Consider the following 23,796-nt stretch of genomic DNA (forward strand, 5'->3'; position numbering starts at 1 on the left):
GGCTAGGTCTACACAGGCCTGGATAGGTCTACACAGGTCTGGCTAGGTCTACACACACAGGTCTGGATAGGTCTACACAGGTCTGGCTAGGTCTACACAGGTCTGGATAGGTCTACACAGGTCTGGCTAGGTCTACACACACAGGTCTGGCTAGGTCTACACAGGTCTGGCTAGGTCTACACAGGTCTGGCTAGGTCTACACAGGTCTGGATAGGTCTACACAGGTCTGGCTAGGTCTACACAGGCCTGGATAGGTCTACACAGGTCTGGCTAGGTCTACACACACAGGTCTGGATAGGTCTACACAGGTCTGGCTAGGTCTACACAGGTCTGGATAGGTCTACACAGGTCTGGCTAGGTCTACACAGGTCTGGATAGGTCTACACAGGTCTGGATAGGTCTACACAGGCCTGGATAGGTCTACACAGGTCTGGATAGGTCTACACACGCCCATACAAGACAAAATAACTCTGTTACGTTACAAAATGTCCAGTTTTTTTATTCACCTCCTTTGCATTGGAATACAGTATATGGGAGAAACGTGTGTCTCAGTTCTGACAGTGCAACACGAGACAAGAATCACACAAAACTAAATACTCCATGGCCCCTTCAACACACACGACAGAGATCCCAAATGTCGACATCTCAATATTCCTCTGTTGACATCCTCACGTTCCTCGTCTCCTTTCCTTGTCTCCTCGAGGCGATAGCAAGCAGCCAAGTCTACCAGAAAAACTACAGCACCATCTATTGGAGACGTGGTTATTACACTCCTCAGCCGTGACGTACAGGACTTCATGTCAGTCCATACAGCAGTGCCAAACACATTGTATTCGTTCCAAATGCCGCCCTACTCACTACACAGTGCACTACTTTAGACAGAGCCCTATGGGCCCCTGTTCAAAAAGTATAACACTATATAGGGAATAGGGTGCCATTTGGGAGACATAATTAACTTCTATCTAGCACAGCGAAAGCAGTCAGAGCAGACGGACAGAATAACAGAGTGTGTTTATTTGGAGGTGCTGGGTGCAGGGTGGTTGGGATGGTTGTTTCCTTTAGAGGGGGTTGGTTTCACCTCCGCCCCCTTCACAATACTCAGTCTCTTGTGGAGTTTCGTACTGGCTCGGTGAGTCACCTCTTCCTCTATCTTGTTCCTGATCGCCACCTCCAGGCCCTAGGGGGGGGGGGGGGGGACAGCAGGGGACATGGGATTAGGGAGCAGCCACACAGATTCATTCATATACGACTTACATCATCGCCTAAAGAAAAGCATTCCTCACCTCAGGACATTTCATTGGGGGACAATCCAGGACATGTCTACATACATACATCTTCATTGATCTGCGTTTTTGTCCGTCAGAGTACAACTCATCCCTACTTTTTCGGATGAGTTGCAAGCGTTATAAGATGGACAATTTATGGGTCCTGTCTGGGTCCTGTCAGGGTCCAGGTTCTCTGAGAGGATTCCATCTGTAGACAGTGCTGACTGTATCCCAGTGCATGTTGCCTCAGATGTTATGTCCCACAGAGACAGGCCGTAGTGGATTCTCCTCAGATGGTATGTCCCACAGACAGACAGACCGTAGTGGATTCTCCTCAGATGGTATGTCCCACAGACAGACCGTAGTGGATTCTCCTCAGATGGTATGTCCCACAGACAGACCGTAGTGGATACTTCTCAGATGGTATGTCCCACAGACAGACCGTAGTGGATTCTCCTCAGAAGGTATGTCCCACAGAGACCCACAGACCATAGTGGATTCTCCTCAGATGGTATGTCCCACAGAGACCGACAGACCGTAGTGGATTCTCCTCAGATGGTATGTCCCACAGACAGACAGTAATGGATTCTCCTCAGATGGTATGTTCCACAGACAGACAGACCGTAGTGGATTCTCTAACCTTCCCCAAAGTGTCACTTCCCATCATGGAGTTCACTTTAAAAGCATAGAGTTGGTGTAGGCAGTGGTTGGAGGGCGTTTCCGCCGTCCACAAAGAGGAGAGAAGGGTGCAGATTCAGAATGGGGACGTAGCCAGCTGGAAGAAGTGTCCCTAAACCCAGGAGAGGGCTTAGACGAGAACACCATGGGAAACTAACCACCTCCATTTCACCCTTTTTTTAATGATCTTTAAGCATCAACCTCACAAAAACTAAAATCATAATTAATCATCTTCATTATCAAAAGGCATCAGGTAGAAGTAAATTAATCCACAAACATCTTAAATGACTGTTTTACGTGTGAGTTTGATGATATAATCTTGAAGCCCATTCAAAACCAGTATGGGACTGGATCTTGGTGGGAGTCGGGTGAAATGAGCGGCCACGTCCCCGTAGTATACAAGTGGTAGTCCCCAGCCTGTATACAAGTGGTAGTCCCCAGCCTGTATACAAGTGGTAGTCCCCAGCCTGTATACAAGTGGTAGTCCCCAGCCTGTATACAAGTGGTAGTCCCCAGCCCGTATACAAGTGGTAGTCCCCAGCCTGTATACAAGTGGTAGCCCCCAGCCCGTATACAAGTGGTAGCCCCCAGCCCGTATACAAGTGGTAGCCCCCAGCCCGTATACAAGTGGTAGCCCCCAGCCCGTATACAAGTGGTAGCCCCCAGCCTGTATACAAGTGGTAGCCCCCAACCTGTATACAAGTGGTAGCCCCCAGCCTGTATACAAGTGGTAGCCCCCAGCCTGTATACAAGTGGTAGCCCCCAGCCTGTATACACGTGGTAGTCCCCAGCCCGTATACAAGTGGTAGCCCCCAGCCTGTATACAAGTGGTAGCCCCCAGCCTGTATACACGTGGTAGTCCCCAGCCCGTATACAAGTGGTAGCCCCCAGCCTGTATACAAGTGGTAGCCCCCAGCCTGTATACAAGTGGTAGCCCCCAGCCTGTATACACGTGGTAGTCCCCAGCCCGTATACAAGTGGTAGCCCCCAGCCTGTATACAAGTGGTAGCTCCCAGCCTGTATACAAGTGGTAGTCCCCAGCCTGAACAGGTAGATTTTAAACTCTCCCATTATTCCGTAATGGCTGTCCTATATCTGCTGTCCTATAGCTGCTGCCCTGTAGATACTGTCCTATAGCTGCTGTCCTGTAGCTGCTGCCCTGTAGCTGCTGTCCTATAGCTGCTGCCCTGTAGCTGCTGTCCTGTAGCTGCTGTCTTATAGCTGCTATCCTATAGCTGCTGCCCTGTAGCTGCTGTCCTATAGCTGCTGTCTTACCTTCTTCAACTGCTGTTGCTGTACCACTTTAACCTTCTTCGGTGCAATCGTCCTCCCTGTGAAACAGCAGCAACAAGTGAGGGGTGAGATTTGTAACCAACAATAAAACCTCAGTGTAGATATTTATTGACCCCCTTACAGAAAACACACCGTGGTTAAAGGGGCCAACAATAACAAAACCAATACCCCGCCTCCGTTTCGGTAAATCGTTGAGGGATGATTCTGATGGGTTGAACTATGCTCATCATGAGGCATTTATAAAAGTTATATTATTCGAGAATCAATGGCAATAACCTTACTTTAAAAGTGAAGCAATGTATGTGGCAATTGCAGATTGTACCCTTAAGCCAAACAGATTCGTAACAAGTACTGTAGAAGTTTTAAACTACGTTTCCATTTGGAGCAGCCCATAAGGGAATCAAGGTTAGCTAGCTGGCAGGGGAAGTGAAGGACAGGCACTGTGTAATCGCTGTGTGACTGATAATGCCATTACAAATCTCCCTATAAATAGCTAAGCTGCCCTACAGTTCTCCTTCACGAGTTGTCATCAGGGCCAGTAAGTAGGCCTAAACATCGGGACAACTTTCGAATGTGTCTTGTTATGCACATGCAATGGTACGCGATGCAATTCAAATGATTGTGCTATGATGAGTTCCATTTGAGGGGGCGCCCGCACCCTTGATAGTCTAGTTCCCACGCAGTTTTTCCAATAGAAACTGTCTCCTCACTGAACCGTGTTTGAGCCAGCATGTCCGCCGCAACACGTCGCAAATACTTGTTGAGTATATATACGGAGTCCAGGCGAAATCGCTAGAATCCAAGACATCAACCATCTCACTCTGTACGTACCTCCTTTTCTGGGACCTTTGTTTTTTTGAGGTTTCTTAGTTCCACCGGGCTGCGCTTTGAACTTCTGTTTACCTTGCGCCATCTTGCCTCGAAGCTGTTTTCACCGTATTGTTCCAGACCGGATGTAGATGGGCGTTACAACATGGCATTCTGGGATACTGGAGTACTGAGGGTGTGGAAAATACGAAAATAAAGTCTCTGGAAGATTTTTTGACCTGAATCAATAAGATTTTTGAATTGTGCCAAGTTAGATACATTACTTATTTAACATGCACCTTGACATGAAATTAAATGTATAAATTAGATAGGCTATCATTGTATGTACTAAGAAATGTCCCACGACCTAAAAGATACAACGCCGACAGCTGTAATGTTTGTGTTCACTCTTTATTGTATTGTCGTGGAAGAGAAATCTCTTCTTAATTCAGGTATGCAGTTTACAGCATTATATTCATATTAAAAAAACATCAATTTTTGAACTATTTCCACATGATACAAAACTAAACCCCAGATATGAATATAAACAATAACATAACTACACGTAGAAAGAGGCCTTCTAATCGACTACACCCGCACTAATATCACCAGCCATGCTTCCTATTGGCTTATTCACAAACACCCGGTCATCAGGACATTCTCCCATTGGTTGAAATCTCAGAGGGAGTAGAAGTGATGATAGCGTTGCATTTGGCACTTAATTTGGCATCTTCCTCTCCCAAAACGAGACTCATTAGGGCATGTCCCGAAGTATCCACCCTTGCATACTACTTAGTATGAAGCAATTCAGCCCATGCATACTAGATAGTATGCTAGTGTGGTTATTGGGGACGGAAAATAAGAGGGACAGATGGTTTCCTATAAGTACACTGGGGATTTACTGCCTCTTAAGAAACCCTCAGTACAGAGAGTAGGAGATATTTTACACTATTCAATATGGTGCCCTCTGTCTAGATCTAGTATGCGTCCAAATGTCACCCTATTCCCTATATTAGTGCACTACTTTTGACCAGAACCCTATAGGGCCCAGGTTAAAAATAGTGCACTACTTTTGACCAGAACCCTATAGGACCCAGGTTAAAAATAGTGCACTACAAATGGAAATAGGGTGCCATTTGGGACACTCCCCTAAGCCTGCTAAATACACAGAACCTTTGGGTGACTGACTGGCAGATAATTCCAATTAAACAGTCTATCCTGACATTTTATCAGTGTGTGTGTGATAGTGTGTATGTGTGATAGTGTGTGTGTGATAGTGTGTGCATGTGATAGTGTGTGTGTGTGATAGTGTGTGCATGTGATAGTGTGTGTGTGTGATAGTGTGTGCATGTGATAGTGTGTGCATGTGATAGTGTGCGTGGTCGAGGAGGCCTCTCAGTGTACTCTAATTAACAACAGCTTTATCACTAAGAATCACCATAATAAAACAACTGATCACAGCCAAACAAGAGTAGCCTGGGTACCAGTCTGTTCGTGCCATCCTTCCACTCGTTGTCAATGCCAAACAATGCCCCGGACTACAAGGGGTGAAATGTTAACACAGAACAGCATCTGGTTTCCAGGCAACAACAACAACAACAAAGTCTTCATGATAAGAGACAAACGGATTCTCGTACCTTTTTAAAAAGTTTTCAACGTAACGATCTACAGATGGCGACAAAGTTGCTACATTTTTCTCGACCGTTAAAACTCTCCCCTCTGATTTCTCCCAGTTCAGTTTCTCAAAATAAAAGACAAAGAAAGGAACCCCAAAAACACAACGGTGGTGTTTGATTCTAGACCCTTATGTGATTTGACAGCCAACAGCATCGCTGTGAGAGGAAGGGAGAGAGAGAGAGGGGTAAGTTTGACAGGGAGGGGTTGGGGATGGAGGGGTCTCTGTTCTACTGCGATTCTAGAATATGGAACAGTTATGACACTACGGATTCTAGAATTCTAAATTATGTATTATTTTTTTGACAGGAAAGTTCTAGATAAGAATGCCTGGTGTGGACCAGAAATGGTCCAATGGGCGAGGAGGTGTGGTGTGTTTAGAGATCAGAGGTTTCTGAATGAGGGATGATGGAGTAGTAGAGTAGTGGCTTTGGGGATGTATTTCACCTTTGACCTTTCATACTTGCCTGACATCTCAAACTACTGTACATTTTCCCCCTGCTCTATGTTGGCTACATACTTCAGTCAGACGGCCATCGTTGAAGTCGTTTGTGGTGACGACAAAATGAGGGGTGTTGTAAAAAAACAAAGTCATCAGCGATTGGATCATCTCTAACCAATCAGAGTATCAAAGCCAATGACGAATTTTCAAAACGCCGCCTTTCTGACTCTGGCCCAACCCATCGGTTTGTGGGACCAATCAGAATGGTTAGAATGTGTTTGCGTTCTAGATATCGTCAGGTGGGGGGGGGGGGGGGGGGGGGGGGTACTCAAATCCAGTCTCATTGCAGAGAAGAAACTAACGTCCATGGGCGTGGCCTAGCGTTTCACTAGAGCAAGGAGTTTGGGTAGCCAGGCAACTTTCGGATCTCCACCTTGCATTTTTAGGGGGGGTTGAGGGGCTACGTTCCTCCCTGTTAGCCTGCTGTCCTGGGACCTGTCCCAAATTACAACCTATTATTATTCCCTCTATTGTGCACTACTTACGACCAAAGCTCTGGTCAAAAGTAGTGCACCATGTAGGTAATAGGATGCCATTCGCGATGCCTGCCTGTCCTGTCGTGTGTGTGGGCGGTGGTGCTGGTGGTGGAAGACATTGAGCAGTGCACCATGTAGGTAATAGGATACCTGCCTGTCCTGTCCTGTGTGTGGGCGGTGGTGGTGGAAGGCATTGAGCAGTGCACCATGTAGGTAATAGGATGCCATTCGCAATGCCTGCCTGCCCTGCCCTGTCCTGTCCCATCCTGTCCTGTGTGTGGGCGGTGGTGCTGGTGGTGGAAGGCATTGAGCAGTGCACCATGTAGGTAATAGGATACCTGCCTGTCCTGTCCTGTCCTGTGTGTGGGCGGTGGTGGTGGAAGGCATTGAGCAGTGCACCATGTAGGTAATAGGATACCTGCCTGTCCTGTCCTGTGTGTGGGCGGTGGTGGTGGAAGGCATTGAGCAGTGCAGGGCCCCTGTGACATTCAGTACATCATAGAAATACAATCTTTAGAACAAACATCAACATTCTGTTCAATTGTTGTTTAAAGCCGAGAGTTCCATCTCTGCCAAGAGAACAAAGGGTTTATTTTGCTTGACTTGTTGTCCAGGCCTAATAACATGGAGATTGGTGTTAAGTGTATATATAGTGTTTCTGTGTATTCTGTGTAGTTTGATATGGTACACAGTAGGGCGGTGGTTTTTAAACCTCTCCTCAGGGACCCAGGTCCACAGCCAGCTCACCTGATCCAATCATCAAACCCTCGACCAGGTGAATCAGGCGACCTAGTTCAGGGCTACAACAGAATTGTGAAACGTCTGAGGAGAGGTTTGATAACCCTGGGGGTAGGGGATGATACGGTACAGATTGGACCAGCAAGGTACAGACATTATGTGAGGTATAGGGAGGTAGCCACAAGTTATACACATCAGCTGACTAAAGAGGTTTGCTCTAGATAATATCAACTGGCTTTGTTTTGGTTTGAATAGTTCTAATTTCAGTTGCTTTGGTAATGGTTGTGTCTCATATGACCCCCTGTTCCCTATATAGTGCACTACTTTAGACCAGAGCCCTGTTCCCTATATAGTGCACTACTTTTGGCACAGAGCCCTGTTCCCTATATAGTGCACTACTTTTGGCACAGAGCCCTGTTCCCTATATAGTGCACTACTTTTGGCACAGAGCCCTGTTCCCTATATAGTGCACTACTTTTGGCACAGAGCCCTGTTCCCTATATAGTGCACTACTTTTGGCACAGAGCCCTGTTCCCTATATAGTGCACTACTTTTGGCACAGAGCCCTATTCCCTATATAGTGCACTACTTTTGGCACAGAGCCCTATTCCCTATATAGTGCACTACTTTTGGCACAGAGCCCTATTCCCTATATAGTGCACTACTTTTGGCACAGAGCCCTGTTCCCTATATAGTGCACTACTTTTGGCACAGAGCCCTGTTCCCTATATAGTGCACTACTTTTGGCACAGAGCCCTGTTCCCTATATAGTGCACTACTTTTGGCACAGAGCCCTGTTCCCTATATAGTGCACTACTTTTGGCACAGAGCCCTGTTCCCTATATAGTGCACTACTTTTGGCACAGAGCCCTGTTCCCTATATAGTGCACTACTTTTGGCACAGAGCCCTATTCCCTATATAGTGCACTACTTTTGGCACAGAGCCCTATTCCCTATATAGTGCACTACTTTTGGCACAGAGCCCTGTTCCCTATATAGTGCACTACTTTTGGCACAGAGCCCTGTTCCCTATATAGTGCACTACTTTTGGCACAGAGCCCTGTTCCCTATATAGTGCACTACTTTTGGCACAGAGCCCTGTTCCCTATATAGTGCACTACTTTTGGCACAGAGCCCTGTTCCCTATATAGTGCACTACTTTTGGCACAGAGCCCTGTTCCCAATATAGTGCACTATTTTAGACCAGAGCCATGTTCCCTATATAGTGCACTACTTTAGACCAGAGCCTATGGGCTGTAGTCAAATAGTGCACTATAAAGGGAATAAGGTGCTATTTGAGACTCAACATCAATTTTCTTAAACTCACATTTCTATAAAACACTTTTCCAGAGAAAACTACATGTGAATATATAATATTGTGATTGGGTATAACTGTTAAATTTTTCATTCCTAACGTTGTTCGGAGAACTCTGAAATCTGATTAGGATGTAGTATAGGCCAGTTCTTCTGAAGGAGACTGGTTCGTTCTGTCGGTGACAGGAGATGAACACAGGAGAGACCAGAGAGAGGAGAGATCAGAGAGAGGAGAGACCAGAGAGAGGAGAGAGAGGGAGGGGCAGGAGAGACCAGAGAGAGGGAGGGACAGGAGAGACCAGAGAGAGACAGGAGAGACCAGAGAGAGGAGAGACCAGAGAGAGGAGAGACCAGAGAGAGGAGAGAGAGGGAGGGGCAGGAGAGACCAGAGAGAGGAGAGATCAGAGAGAGGAGAGACCAGAGAGAGGAGAGAGAGGGAGGGGCAGGAGAGACCAGAGAGACGGAGGGACAGGAGAGACCAGAGAGAGACAGGAGAGACCAGAGAGAGGAGAGACCAGAGAGAGGAGAGACCAGAGAGAGGAGAGAGAGGGAGGGGCAGGAGAGACCAGCGAGAGGAGAGATCAGAGAGAGGAGAGACCAGAGAGAGGAGAGAGAGGGAGGGGCAGGAGAGACCAGAGAGAGGGAGGGACAGGAGAGACCAGAGAGAGGGAAGGACAGGAGAGACCAGAGAGAGGGAAGGACAGGAGAGACCAGAGAGAGGAGAGACCAGAGAGAGACAGGAGAGACCAGAGAGAGGAGAGACCAGAGAGAGGAGAGAGAGGGAGGGACAGGAGAGACCAGAGAGAGGAGAGAGACAGGAGATGAACACAGGAGGGACCAGAGAGGAGAGAGAGGGAGAGACAGGAGTGGGAGGGGGTTGGATGTGTGTGTCTGAGTTCCTGCGTTTGATGTGTGTGTGTGAGACCGTAAAACGTGTGAGTTTGTAGAACACTGACTGTGTGTGTGTAAATGTAACAAAACTAGGCTTCCACATCAGCTGTGTGTGTGAGGACGCGGAAGTCGTATGAGAGAGTGAGAGCAGGAACATTAAGGTGCAGTAGCGCACGGCGGCCAGCGGGTGGTGATAGCGCCGTCTACAGGGCAGTGAGACGGCCGGTGAGTGCTGCCTGCAGCTCCGAGGGCAGAAACACCCCCAGCTCTGTGATGATGCCCCCCGTTATCAGCTGGTGGGGGGTCACGTCAAACGCCGGGTTCCACACATCAATACCTGGAGAGGGAGAGAGGCGGGTAGACAGAGGGAGAGAGATGGGGGAAGGGACAGAGAGCAGGATAAATTAGGGGGTGGGGGGTTAGGGAGAGACGGTAGAGAGCGACAGAGGAAGAGAGGGGAGAGGGAAGGGAGGTAAATCATGGTAGAGTGAGGGTGTAAAGGGAGGGAAGAGAAGGAGAGAGAGAGAGCAGGATAAATTAGGGGGTGGGGGGTTAGGGAGAGACGGTAGAGAGCGACAGAGAAAGAGAGGGGAGAGGGAAGGGAGGTAAATCATGGTAGAGTGAGGGTGTAAAGGGGGGTAAATCATGGTAGAGTGAGGGTGTAAAGGGAGGGAAGAGAAGGAGAGAGAGAGAGCAGGATCAATTAGGGGGTGGGGGGTTAGGGAGAGACGGTAGAGAGAGAGGAGGAACGCCCCGGGGAACAGCGTCTCCATTAAAGGAGAGGATAATATAATTACTGTGATGTCACAGAGCTCCTCTTCAGGTTCTTTAATTAGAGACACGTGTCACAAGTCAATCAGCTCCGGTACATTCTGCAGAGAATACACCCTTCCCCCTGTCTGTCTACTGTTATACTCTACCACTACACCCTTCCCCCTGTCTGTCTACTGTTATACTCTACCACTACACCCTTCCCCCTGTCTGTCTACTGTTATACTCTACCACTACACCGTTCCCCCTGTCTGTCTACTGTTATACTCTACCACTACACTGTTCCCCCTGTCTACCAGGGACTGTTATACTCTACCACTACACCGTTCCCCCTGTCTGTCTACTGTTATACTCTACCACTACACTGTTCCCCGTCTACCAGGGACTGTTATACTCTACCACTACACCGTTCCCCCTGTCTGTCTACTGTTATACTCTACCACTACACTGTTCCCCCTGTCTACCAGGGACTGTTATACTCTACCACTACACCGTTCCCTCTGTCTGTCTACTGTTATACTCTACCACTACACTGTTCCCCCTGTCTACCAGGGACTGTTATACTCTACCACTACACTGTTCCCTCTGTCTGTCTACCAGGGACTGTTATACTCTACCACTACACCGTTCCCTCTGTCTGTCTACTGTTATACTCTACCACTACACTGTTCCCCCTGTCTACCAGGGACTGTTATATCTCTACCACTACACTGTTCCGTCTGTCTGTCTGTCTGTCTACCAGGGACAACACTGTTATATCTCTACCAGGGACAACACTGTTATATCTCTACCAGGGACAACACTGTTATATCTCTACAACTACACTGTTATATCTCTACCAGGGACAACACTGTTATATCTCTACCAGGGACTACACTGTTATATCTCTACCAGGGACAACACTGTTATATCTCTACCAGGGACTACACTGTTATATCTCTACCAGGGACTACACTGTTATATCTCTACCAGGGACTACACTGTTATATCTCTACAACTACACTGTTATATCTCTACCAGGGACAACACTGTTATATCTCTACCAGGGACAACACTGTTATATCTCTACAACTACACTGTTATATCTCTACCAGGGACAACACTGTTATAGCTCTACAACTACACTGTTATATCTCTACAACTACACTGTTATATCTCTACCAGGGACAACACTGTTATATCTCTACCAGGGACTACACTGTTATATCTCTACAACTACACTGTTATATCTCTACCAGGGACAACACTGTTATATCTCTACCAGGGACTACACTGTTATATCTCTACCAGGGACTACACTGTTATATCTCTACAACTACACTGTTATATCTCTACCAGGGACTACACTGTTATATCTCTACAACTACACTGTTATATCTCTACCAGGGACAACACTGTTATATCTCTACCAGGGACAACACTGTTATATCTCTACCAGGGACTACACTGTTATATCTCTACCAGGGACAACACTGTTATATCTCTACCAGGGACAACACTGTTATATCTCTACCAGGGACAACACTGTTATATCTCTACCAGGGACAACACTGTTATATCTCTACAACTACACTGTTATATCTCTACAACTACACTGTTATATCTCTACCAGGGACTACACTGTTATATCTCTACAACTACACTGTTATATCTCTACCAGGGACTACACTGTTATATCTCTACAACTACACTGTTATATCTCTACAACTACACTGTTATATCTCTACAACTACACTGTTATATCTCTACCAGGGACTACACTGTTATATCTCTACCAGGGACTACACTGTTATATCTCTACCAGGGACAACACTGTTATATCTCTACCAGGGACAACACTGTTATATCTCTACCAGGGACAACACTGTTATATCTCTACCAGGGACAACACTGTTATATCTCTACCAGGGACAACACTATTATATCTCTACCAGGGACAACACTGTTATATCTCTACCAGGGACTACACTGTTATATCTCTACCAGGGACAACACTGTTATATCTCTACCAGGGACTACACTGTTATATCTCTACAACTACACTGTTATATCTCTACCAGGGACTACACTGTTATATCTCTACCAGGGACTACACTGTTATATCTCTACAACTACACTGTTATATCTCTACCAGGGACTACACTGTTATATCTCTACCAGGGACTACACTGTTATATCTCTACCAGGGACAACACTGTTATATCTCTACCAGGGACAACACTGTTATATCTCTACCAGGGACAACACTGTTATATCTCTACCAGGGACAACACTGTTATATCTCTACCAGGGACTATACTGTTATATCTCTACAACTACACTGTTATATCTCTACCAGGGACTACACTGTTATATCTCTACCAGGGACTACACTGTTATATCTCTACCAGGGACTACACTGTTATATCTCTACCACTACACTGTTATATCTCTACCAGGGACAACACTGTTATATCTCTACCACTACACTGTTATATCTCTACCAGGGACTACACTGTTATATCTCTACCAGGGACAACACTGTTATATCTCTACCAGGGACAACACTGTTATATCTCTACCAGGGACAACACTGTTATATCTCTACCAGGGACTACACTGTTATATCTCTACAACTACACTGTTATATCTCTACCAGGGACTACACTGTTATATCTCTACCACTACACTGTTATATCTCTACCAGGGACAACACTGTTATATCTCTACCAGGGACTACACTGTTATATCTCTACCAGGGACTACACTGTTATATCTCTACCAGGGACTACACTGTTATATCTCTACCAGGGACTACACTGTTATATCTCTACCAGGGACTACACTGTTATATCTCTACCAGGGACAACACTGTTATATCTCTCTCCCCAGCTCTATCACTATGTTTCTATCAATCTGTCTGTTTCTCCCTCTGCCATTGTCTCCCCCTCTCTGTCCATCACCACCTAGCTTCTCCACACCTCATTAACTCACGGTCTGTCTTCTGTCATCGCACACACACCCACCTCCACCCCTACACACACACCCACCTCCACACCCACCCCTACACACACACCCACCTCCACACCCACCTCCACACCCACCTCCACACACACACACACACACACACACACACACACCCACCTCCACCCCTACACACACACCCACCTCCACCCCTACACACACACACACCCACCCACCCGGGGCAGCGATGGGTACTCCGTTGATGCTGGTGAGTTCCTCGGCGGGACGCTCCTCGATGACAATGTGTCGGCCGCTCTCCAGACTCAGGTCACATGACGTGCTGGGCGCCGCCACGTAGAACGGGATCCCATGGTGCTTTGCGGCGATGGCCAGCTGGTACGTGCCGATTTTGTTGGCCGTGTCACCGTTAGCAACCACCCTGTCCGCCCCTACGACAACAGCTGAGACGGGGAGAGGAAGAGAGAGAGAGAAAGGATAGACAGAGAGAGAGAGAGAGAAAGGATAGACAGAGAGAGACAGAGAGAGAGAGAGAGAAAGGATAGACAGAGAGAGACAGAGAGAGAGAGAGAAAGGATAGACAGAGAGAGACAGAGAGAGAGAGAAAGGATAGACAGAGAGAGACAGAGAGAGAGAGAGAGAAAGGATAGACAGAGAGAGACAGAGAGAGAGAGAGAAAGGATAGACAGAGAGAGACAGAGAGAGAGAGAGAGAAAGGATAGACAGAGAGAGAGAGAGAGAAAGGATAGACAGAGAGACAGAGAGAGAAAGGATAGACAGAGAGACAGAGAGAGAGAGAAAGGATAGACAGAGGGAGAGAGAGAGAGAGAGAAAGGATAGACAGAGAGAGAGAGAAAGGATAGACAGAGAGAGAGAGAGAAAGAAAGGATAGACAGAGAGACAGAGAGAGAGAGAGAGAAAGGATAGACAGAGAGAGAGAGAGAGAAAGGATAGACAGAGAGACAGAGAGAGAAAGGATAGACAGAGAGACAGAGAGAGAGAGAAAGGATAGACAGAGGGAGAGAGAGAGAGAGAGAAAGGATAGACAGAGAGAGAGAGAAAGGATAGACAGAGAGAGAGAGAGAAAGAAAGGATAGACAGAGAGACAGAGAGAGAGAGAGAGAAAGGATAGACAGAGAGAGGGAGAGAGAGAGAGAGAGAGAAAGGATAGACAGAGAGAGAGAGAAAGGATAGACAGAGAGAGGGAGAGAGAGAGAGAGAGAGAAAGGATAGACAGAGAGAGAGAGAAGAAATAACAGTATAGTGATAAGAGATGGATGGAACATCAAACCAGAGCAGTTATTGGAGAAGAAGAAGAAGAGAGAGTAAAGACAGTCAGACAGGCAGTCAGACAGGCAGTCAGACAGGCAGTCAGACAGGCAGGCAGTTAGACAGGCAGGCAGACAGGCAGTTAGACAGGCAGTCAGGCAGGCAGGCAGGCAGTTAGACAGGCAGTCAGGCAGGCAGGCAGTTAGACAGGCAGTCAGGCAGTTAGACAGGCAGGCAGTCAGACAGGCAGACAGGCAGGCAGTTAGACAGGCAGTCAGACAGGCAGTTAGACAGGCAGTCAATTAGACAGGCAGTCAGACAGGCAGACAGGCAGACAGGCAGGCAGGCAGGCAGGCAGGCAGGCAGGCAGGCAGGCAGGCAGGCAGGCAGTCAGTCAGTTAGACAAGCAGGCAGGCAGGCAGACAGACTGTGTATACCTGTGATGCTCTTCTCCCTCATGGTGAGTGCAGCCATGCTGTCTGTGATGAGAGTAGCAGGGAAACCTTCAGCCACGGCCTCATAGGCTGTCAGTCTGGCCCCTTGGTTATAGGGTCTGGTCTCTGTACAATACATCCGCTTCAGTCTGCCGAGAGCATGGAGGGAACGCACCACACCTGGAGACACACACAATGGTTATAGTCTGGTACTAGAGCACGGAGGGAACGCACCACACCTGGAGACACACACACTGGTTATAGTCTGGTACTAGAGCACGGAGGGAACGCACCACACCTGGAGACACACACACTGGTTATAGTCTGGTACTAGAGCATATAGGGAACGCACCACACCTGGAGACACACACACTGGTTATAGTCTGGTACTAGAGCATATAGGGAACGCACCACACCTGGAGACACACACACTGGTTATAGTCTGGTACTAGAGCATGGAGAGAACGCACCACACCTGGAGACACACACACTGGTTATAGTCTGGTACTAGAGCATGGAGGGAACGCACCACACCTGGAGACACACACACTGGTTATAGTCTGGTACTAGAGCATATAGTGAACGCACCACACCTGGAGACACACACACACTGGTTATAGTCTGGTACTAGAGCATATAGTGAACGCACCACACCTGGAGACACACACACTGGTTATAGTCTGGTACTAGAGCACAGAGACACTGGTTATAGTCTGGTACTAGAGCACAGAGACACTGGTTATAGTCTGGTACTAGAGCACGGAGGGAACGCACCACACCTGGAGACACACACACTGGTTATAGTCTGGTACTAGAGCACAGAGACTCTGGTTATAGTCTGGTACTAGAGCCCAGAGACTCTCTGGTTATAGTCTGGTACTAGAGCACAGAGACTCTGGTTATAGTCTGGTACTAGAGCACAGAGACTCTGGTTATAGTCTGGTACTAGAGCACAGAGACTCTGGTTATAGTCTGGTACTAGAGCACAGAGACTCTGGTTATAGTCTGGTACTAGAGCACAGAGACTCTTGTTATAGTCTGGTACTAGAGCACAGAGACACTGGTTATAGTCTGGTACTAGAGCACAGAGACTCTGGTTATAGTCTGGTACTAGAGCACAGAGACTCTGGTTATAGTCTGGTACTAGAGCACAGAGACACTGCTTATAGTCTGGTACTAGAGCACAGAGACTCTCTGGTTATAGTCTGGTACTAGAGCACGGAGGCTCTCTGTCTTACCCAGTGCGGTGCCGTATCCTGCCGTGGCCAGAGACCCGGTGTTGCAGTGAGTTAAGATAGTGACAGAGTCTCGGGGAACACCAGACAGGATGTGCTGAGCTCCGTAGTTACCGATCTTCTTGTTGTCATTGACATCCCGCTCCAGCATCTCCTCGATCCAGCCAATCACACTGCAGAATGGGCGGGGTTAGAGGAGAGGGAGTGTGTCTGTCATAAAGCAGTCTTCCCTTTTCACCTTCTGATCTACTCTTTAATTTAGTCCACTTTCATGTTCTCTCTCTGGGTCTCCCCCTCGCTCTCGCTGGGTCTCCCCCTCGCTCTCTCTGGGTCTCCCCCTCGCTCTCTCTGGGTCTCCCCCTCGCTCTCGCTGGGTCTCCCCCTCGCTCTCGTTGGGTCTCCCCCTCGCTCTCTCTGGGTCTCCCCCTCGCTCTCTCTGAGTCTCCCCCTCGCTCTCTCTGGGTCTCCCCCTCGCTCTCTCTGGGTCTCCTACTCGCTCTCTCTGGGTCTCCCCCTCTCTCTCGCTCTCTCTCTGGGTCTCCCTCTCGCTCTCTCTCTGGGTCTCCCTCTCGCTCTCTCTCTGGGTCTCGCTCTCTCTCTGGGTCTCCCTCTCTCGCTCTCTCTCTGGGTCCCCCCCTCTCTCTCTCTCTCTCTGGGCCCCCCCCCTCTCTCCCTAGGTCTCCCTCTCGCTCTCTCTCTGGGTCTCCCTCTCGCTCTCTCTCTGGGTCTCCCTCTCGCTCTCTCTCTGGGTCTCCCTCTCGCTCTCTCTCTGGGTCTCCCTCTCGCTCTCTCTCTGGGTCTCCCTCTCGCTCTCTCTCTGGGTCTCCCTCTCGCTCTCTCTCTGGGTCTCCCTCTCGCTCTCTCTCTGGGTCTCCCTCTCGCTCTCTCTCTGGGTCTCCCTCTCTCGCTCTCTCTCTGGGTCTCCCTCTCTCGCTCTCTCTCTGGGTCTCCCTCTCTCTCTGGGTCTCCCTCTCTGGGTCCCCCCCTCTCTCTCTCTCTGGGCCCCCCCCCTCTCTCCCTAGGTCTCCCCCTCGCTCTCTCTGGGTCTCCCCCTCGCTCTCTCTGGGTCTCCCCCTCGCTCTCTCTGGGTCTCCCACTCGCTCTCTCTGGGTCTCCCACTCGCTCTCTCTGGGTCTCCCACTCGCTCTCTCTGGGTCTCCTACTCGCTCTCTCTGGGTCTCCCCCTCTCACTCTCTCTCTGGGTCTCCCTCTCGCTCTCTCTCTAGGTCTCGCTCTCTCTCTCTGGGTCTCCCTCTCTCTCTGGGTCTCCCTCTCTCTCTCTCTGGGTCCCCCCCTCTCTCTCTCTCTTTGCCCCCCCCCTCTCTCCCTACATCCATCCCTCTCCATCCATCCATCCATCCCTCTCTCTCTCTCTCCCTACATCCATCCCTCTTTCTCCATACATCCATCTCTCTCTCTCCCTACATCCATCCCTCTCTCCCTCCATCTCTTTCCACCCATCCCTCTCTCCATACCTCTCTGTGAGTTGTTCTGGGTTTTTCTCCATGCTCTCGTTCTCGGCAAACTCCATCAGTTCTCGGGCGGCCCGGCCCATATTGACGGCCGTGGGTCTTGCAGAAGTCAGGTGACACAGAGACTCCCGGATGAAGGTCACGGGGTCGTTGCCACCGGCACCTGCGCGCAGCTCCACTGCCAGGCTCAGACAGCCTACGATGGCGATGGCAGGTGCCCCCCGTACCTGGGGGGGAGAAGGAATGGAGGAGGAGAAGGAATGGGGAGGGAGAAGGAATGGAGGGATGGAGAAGGAATGGAGGGGGATAAGGAATGGAGGGGGATAAGGAATGGAGGAGGAATGGAGGAGGAATGGAGGGGGATAAGGAATGGAGGAGGAATGGAGGAGAAGGAATGGAGGAGGAATGGAGAAGGAATGGAGGAGGAGAAGGAATGGAGAAGGAATGGAGGAGGAGAAGGAATGGAGAAGGAATGGAGGAGGAGAAGGAATGGAGGAGGAGAAGGAATGGAGGGATGGAGAAGGAATGGAGGGATGGAGAAGGAATGGAGGGATGGAGAAGGAATGAAGGAGGAGAAGGAATGGAGGGATGGAGAAGGAATGGAGGAGGAGAAGGAATGGAGGAGGAGAAGGAATGGAGGAGGAGAAGGAATGGAGGGGGAGAAGGAATGGAGGGGGAGAAGGAATGGAGGAGGAGAAGGAATGGAGGGGGAGAAGGAATGGAGGGGGAGAAGAAATGGAGGGGGAGAAGGAATGGAGGGGGAGAAGGAATGGAGGGGAATGGAGGGGGAGAAGGAATGGAGGGATGGAGAAGGAATGGAGGAGGAGAAGGAATGGAGAGGGAACCAGACATCATATTGGAATTGAGCCTTTGAACATTTCTTGTAATCCTCCAGGTAAACCAGAGGGGGAAGACCTGTGTGTCTATCGAACTCTCTCATTGGTCTTTATCATACACCTGTCTCCCCCCATCTATCCTCGCCTGCTGGAACCCCCACACTCCTCTAGAACTCTCCTGTCCAGAAGACTGAAACTATGCAGTACGAGGCTACACCAGACAGGACCGTATGCAGGCAACACCAGACAGGACCGTATGCAGGCAACACCAGACAGGACCGTATGCAGGCAACACCAGACAGGACCGTATGCAGGCAACACCAGACAGGACCGTAGGCAGGCAACACCAGACAGGACCGTATGCAGGCAACACCAGACAGGACCGTATGCAGGCAACACCAGACAGGACCGTATGCAGGCAACACCAGACAGGACCGTATGCAGGCAACACCAGACAGGACCGTATGCAGGCAATACCAGACAGAACCGTATGCAGGCAATACCAGACAGAACCGTATGCAGACAATACCAGACAGGACCGTATGCAGGCAACACCAGACAGGACCGTATGCAGACAACACCAGACAGGACCGTATGCAGACAACACCAGACAGGACTGTACACACACGCCCAACCATCTAACCACTAGGCTACCTGCCGACACAAAGCAGGGCGATAGTCAGGACACACAGACAGCAGGACAGTGAGTAGTGGTGTGTGACGTCACCAGTGTGTGAGATCAGCGGCAGCTTGGTATCATCCATATCCCCAGAGACACTACCATTACTATCACCATGACGACATCATACTGTTTAAGAGGCGTTCCATCACAGGTCTGAAGTTGGACTGATGCTCAGATGGAGAGTATCTCAGTGTGTGTGTGTGTGTGTGTGTGTGTGTGTGTGTGTGTGTGTGTGTGTGTGTGTGTGTGTGTGTGTGTGAGAGACAAAGAGGGAGATGAAGAGAGGGTGTCTGTATCAATGGAAGGAGGTTTATTATGAAGAATAAAAAGATAAGAGAACTAGTCTATTTGACGATCAACAAAACACCTCTCCTCATCAGAACCGCTCTGATAAAAGCCGTCGCCAAACACTAATAAAAGGAGTCAACAAGCGGCAGAGCACCGACTGCAGGAGCGAACAAAACCCCGGGAATCGGTCATTAATAATGCATAGACAATCTTTACAGTGAGAGCAAGATAAAGGGAGCGAAGGGGGTGGGCGTTCTCATGGGTGGGTGCGGATACCTGGCACGGTGGTTTTGTCGGTGGCACGGGTTAACGTTAAACGGTAAATAAATAATTGGATCCATTGTGGCTTAGGATCACGTTAAATTGAGAAACCGGGCCGGTAAAAACGAACGAGTGACACACTGTGTGTGTGATCCAACCCCGAGCGTCCACACCGGGGCCGCTATTCCATGCAATACGGCGCTGCGGACGGTAGTAATCGGTGGAAATAGCAGGGACGGTCAAAACACACAGGCCCTGGACTTCAACAAAGAGCCTGTCACAGGCCACGAGCCCTTCGCACAACACCGCCCAGATATGCTCTGTGACAGAACCGAGGGCAGGGTGCACAGCTCACACTAAATATCCACCCTGTCTGACACAAAGACACCCGTAGTCAGCATAGCTACACACACTGTGGTGGAAACACTGCTAACTAGAAACACACACACCGGGAGGTGACACGTAGTGAGCGTGGAATCGGACAGGAAACGAACGAGGGAGAAGACAGAGAGTGATATTTCTTACCTTCATGGACTTGATCGCTTCATAACCGTCCTGCACTGTGCGGACCTCGTCGAACACAGTCTCCTGCGGTAGGAGCAGCTGGTTAAGAATCTGCAGAGACCCGGCCCGGTAACGGATCGCCTCGAGCGTCATGACCCGCGAACGAGATGGATCGGATGGCACAACACACACACACACACTCCTCCCGGTTGTCGTTTCGAATCGTCGTGGGTTGGTAGAGGATAAAAGTGCTGGAAAACGAATATTAACTGTCTGGGGGGGAAAAAGAGAGGGGTAGCTCAGAAAACCTCTGTCTGACACACATACGGAACCACGTGCTTACCCCGGCAGGAAACCGACCCTGCCTTTCCGAACTTTGTCCACGCCCACCTCTCGCGCGCTCTTTTCGGCGGTGACAGGCCTGCTCTCTTCTCCCCCTCTTCTCTCTTCTCCCCCTCTTCTCTCTTCTCCCCCTCTTCTCTCTTCTCCCCCTCTTCTCTCTTCTCCCCCTCTTCTCTCCCTCTTCTCTCTTCTCCCCCTCTTCTCTCTTCTCCCCCTCTTCTCTCTGCCCTCTGTTTTGTTTGTAGACACGTAGCGTTCAGATCAAATGTATTAGCGTATAACTGGAGGAGTTGAGCCGGTGCTCTTTCTTACCCTTCAACAACGGAGCAGGCTGCAGCCCCCTCTCATCTCGGGGTTTAGGGAGAACGAAGGAACACATACTGAAGCCATTGTCTAGTCCTCTCTCTGCAGCTATAGAGCTAGACAGATTATACTGTACAGACTAGACTAGCGCTATAGTGAGTCTGAGCTATATACAACATAAGAAACCTCTCTGTATAGACTGTACTATAGTCCTCCTTCTAGACTGCACTATAGTCCTCTCTGTATAGACTGTACTATAGTCCTCTCTGTATAGACTGTACTATAGTCCTCTCTGTATAGACTGCACTATAGTCCTCTCTGTATAGACTGCACTATAGTCCTCTCTGTATAGACTGCACTATAGTCCTCTCTGTATAGACTGTACTATAGCCCTCTCTGTATAGACTACTATAGTCCTCCTTCTAGACTGCACTATAGTCCTCTCTGTATAGACTGTACTATAGTCCTCTCTGTATAGACTGTACTATAGTCCTCTCTGTATAGACTGCACTATAGTCCTCTCTGTATAGACTGCACTATAGTCCTCTCTGTATAGACTGCACTATAGTCCTCTGTATAGACTGTACTATAGTCCCCCTTCTAGACTGCACTATAGTCCTCTGTATAGACTGTACTATAGTCCTCTCTGTATAGACTGTACTATAGTCCTCTCTGTATAGATTGTACTATAGTCCTCCTTCTAGACTGTACTATAGTCCTCTCTGCAGCTATAGACTGTACTATAGTCCTCTCTGCAGCTATAGACTGTACTATAGTCCTCTCTGTATAGACTGTACTATAGTCCTCTCTGTATAGACTGTACTATAGTCCTCTCTGTATAGACTGCACTATAGTCCTCTCTGTATAGACTGTACTATAGTCCTCCTTCTAGACTGCACTATAGTCCTCTCTGTATGGACTGTACTATAGTCCTCTCTGCAGCTATAGACTGTACTATAGTCCTCTCTGTATGGACTGTACTATAGCCCTCTCTGCAGCTATGGACTGTACTATAGTCCTCTCTGTATGGACTGTACTATAGTCCTCTCTGCAGCTATGGACTGTACTATAGTCCTCTCTGTATAGACTGCACTATAGTCCTCTGTATAGACTGCACTATAGTCCTCTGTATAGACTGCACTATAGTCCTCTGTATAGACTGCACTATAGTCCTCCTTCTAGACTGTACTATAGTCCTCTCTGTATAGACTGTACTATAGCCCTCTCTGCAGCTATGGACTGTACTATAGTCCTCTCTGCAGCTATGGACTGTACTATAGTCCTCTCTGTATAGACTGCACTATAGTCCTCCTTCTAGACTGCACTATAGTCCTCGCTGTATGGACTGTACTATAGTCCTCTCTGTATAGACTGTACTATAGTCCTCTCTGCAGCTATGGACTGTACTATAGTCCTCTGCAGCTCTAGACTGTACTATAGTCCTCTCTGCAGCTCTAGACTGTACTATAGTCCTCTCTGCAGCTATAGACTGTACTATAGTCCTCTCTGCAGCTATAGACTGTACTATAGTCCTCTCTGTATAGACTGTACTATAGTCCTCTTTGTATAGACTGTACTATAGTCCTCCTTCTAGACTGCACTATAGTCCTCTCTGTATAGACTGTACTATAGTCCTCTCTGTATGGACTGTACTATAGTCCTCTCTGTATGGACTGTACTATAGTCCTCTCTGTATGGACTGTACTATAGTCCTCTCTGTATGGACTGTACTATAGTCCTCTCTGTATAGACTGTACTATAGTCCTCTCTGTATGGACTGTACTATAGTCCTCTCTGTATGGACTGTACTATAGTCCTCTCTGTATAGACTGTACTATATTCCTCTGTATAGACTGTACTATAGTCCTCTCTGTATAGACTGTACTATAGTCCTCTCTGTATAGACTGCACTATAGTCCTCTCTGTATGGACTGTACTATAGTCCTCTCTGTATAGACTGCACTATAGTCCTCTCTGTATGGACTGTACTATAGTCCTCTTTGTATAGACTGTACTATAGTCCTCTGTATAGACTGTACTATAGTCCTCTCTGCAGCTATGGACTGTACTATAGTCCTCTCTGCAGCTATGGACTGTACTATAGTCCTCCTTCTAGACTGTACTATAGTCCTCACTGCAGCTATGGACTGTACTATAGTCCTCTCTGCAGCTATAGACTGTACTATAGTCCTCTCTGTATAGACTGTACTATAGTCCTCCTCCTAGACTGTACTATAGTCCTCTGTATAGACTGCACTATAGTCCTCCTTCTAGACTGTACTATAGTCCTCTCTGTATAGACTGTACTATAGTCCTCTCTGTATAGACTGTACTATAGTCCTCTCTGCAGACTACTATAGCCCTCTCTGTATAGACTGTACTACAGTCCTCCCTGGAGCGGTATACTGATTTATAGTCTTTAGAGACTTGACTAGCTGTATACTGAGCTATATACTATAGTCAGTCTAGAGAGATGATGTAGATGTAGGCAATACTGGTGTCTGGAAATACCACCGGTATTTCATCAATTATTCTCACTCACACACACACTCTCTCTCACTCACTCTCTCTCACACTCTCACTCTCTCTCTCACTCACACTCTCTCACTCACACTCTCTCTCTCACACTCTCTCTCTCACACTCTCTCTCTCACACTCTCACTCACTCACTCACTCACTCACTCACTCTCACTCTCTCACTCTCACTCTCACTCTCACTCTCTCTCACTCTCTCTCACTCTCACTCACTCTCTCACTCTCACTCACTCTCTCACAAATAAATTAAACACAATATACAGGC

The 23,796-nt window shown here is 48.5% G+C and overlaps 2 protein-coding genes and 1 long non-coding RNA gene across 3 annotated transcripts; 1 reads left to right on the top strand and 2 right to left on the bottom strand.

Moving 5' to 3' along the window:
• Window positions 1-473: 473 nt before the first annotated feature.
• Window positions 474-4,216, bottom strand: LOC109880346 (UPF0390 protein zgc136864). The gene is made up of 3 exons (XM_031811132.1): window positions 4,068-4,216; window positions 3,219-3,274; window positions 474-1,177 (listed from the first exon to the last, which is right to left on the bottom strand). The coding sequence occupies exons 1-3, from the start codon at window positions 4,147-4,149 to the stop codon at window positions 1,013-1,015; spliced, it is 303 nt and encodes a 100-aa protein (XP_031666992.1). The 5' UTR covers window positions 4,150-4,216; the 3' UTR covers window positions 474-1,012.
• A 2,632-nt stretch (window positions 4,217-6,848) lies between these two features.
• LOC116358875 (uncharacterized) lies at window positions 6,849-7,220 on the top strand. Its single transcript, XR_004206500.1, has 2 exons — window positions 6,849-6,908; window positions 7,102-7,220. It is a non-coding gene; the product is annotated as an uncharacterized LOC116358875 (long non-coding RNA).
• Window positions 7,221-8,624: 1,404 nt separating this feature from the next.
• On the bottom strand, window positions 8,625-20,714 carry LOC116358874 (methylthioribose-1-phosphate isomerase). Its single transcript, XM_031811131.1, has 6 exons — window positions 20,373-20,714; window positions 17,784-18,007; window positions 16,312-16,481; window positions 15,077-15,253; window positions 13,589-13,813; window positions 8,625-9,975 (listed from the first exon to the last, which is right to left on the bottom strand). The coding sequence occupies exons 1-6, from the start codon at window positions 20,502-20,504 to the stop codon at window positions 9,842-9,844; spliced, it is 1,062 nt and encodes a 353-aa protein (XP_031666991.1). The 5' UTR covers window positions 20,505-20,714; the 3' UTR covers window positions 8,625-9,841.
• Between the last annotated feature and the right edge of the window lie 3,082 nt (window positions 20,715-23,796).

Source organism: Oncorhynchus kisutch, unplaced genomic scaffold, assembly GCF_002021735.2.
Source record: "Oncorhynchus kisutch isolate 150728-3 unplaced genomic scaffold, Okis_V2 Okis01b-Okis20b_hom, whole genome shotgun sequence".
Lineage (NCBI taxonomy): Eukaryota > Metazoa > Chordata > Actinopteri > Salmoniformes > Salmonidae > Oncorhynchus > Oncorhynchus kisutch.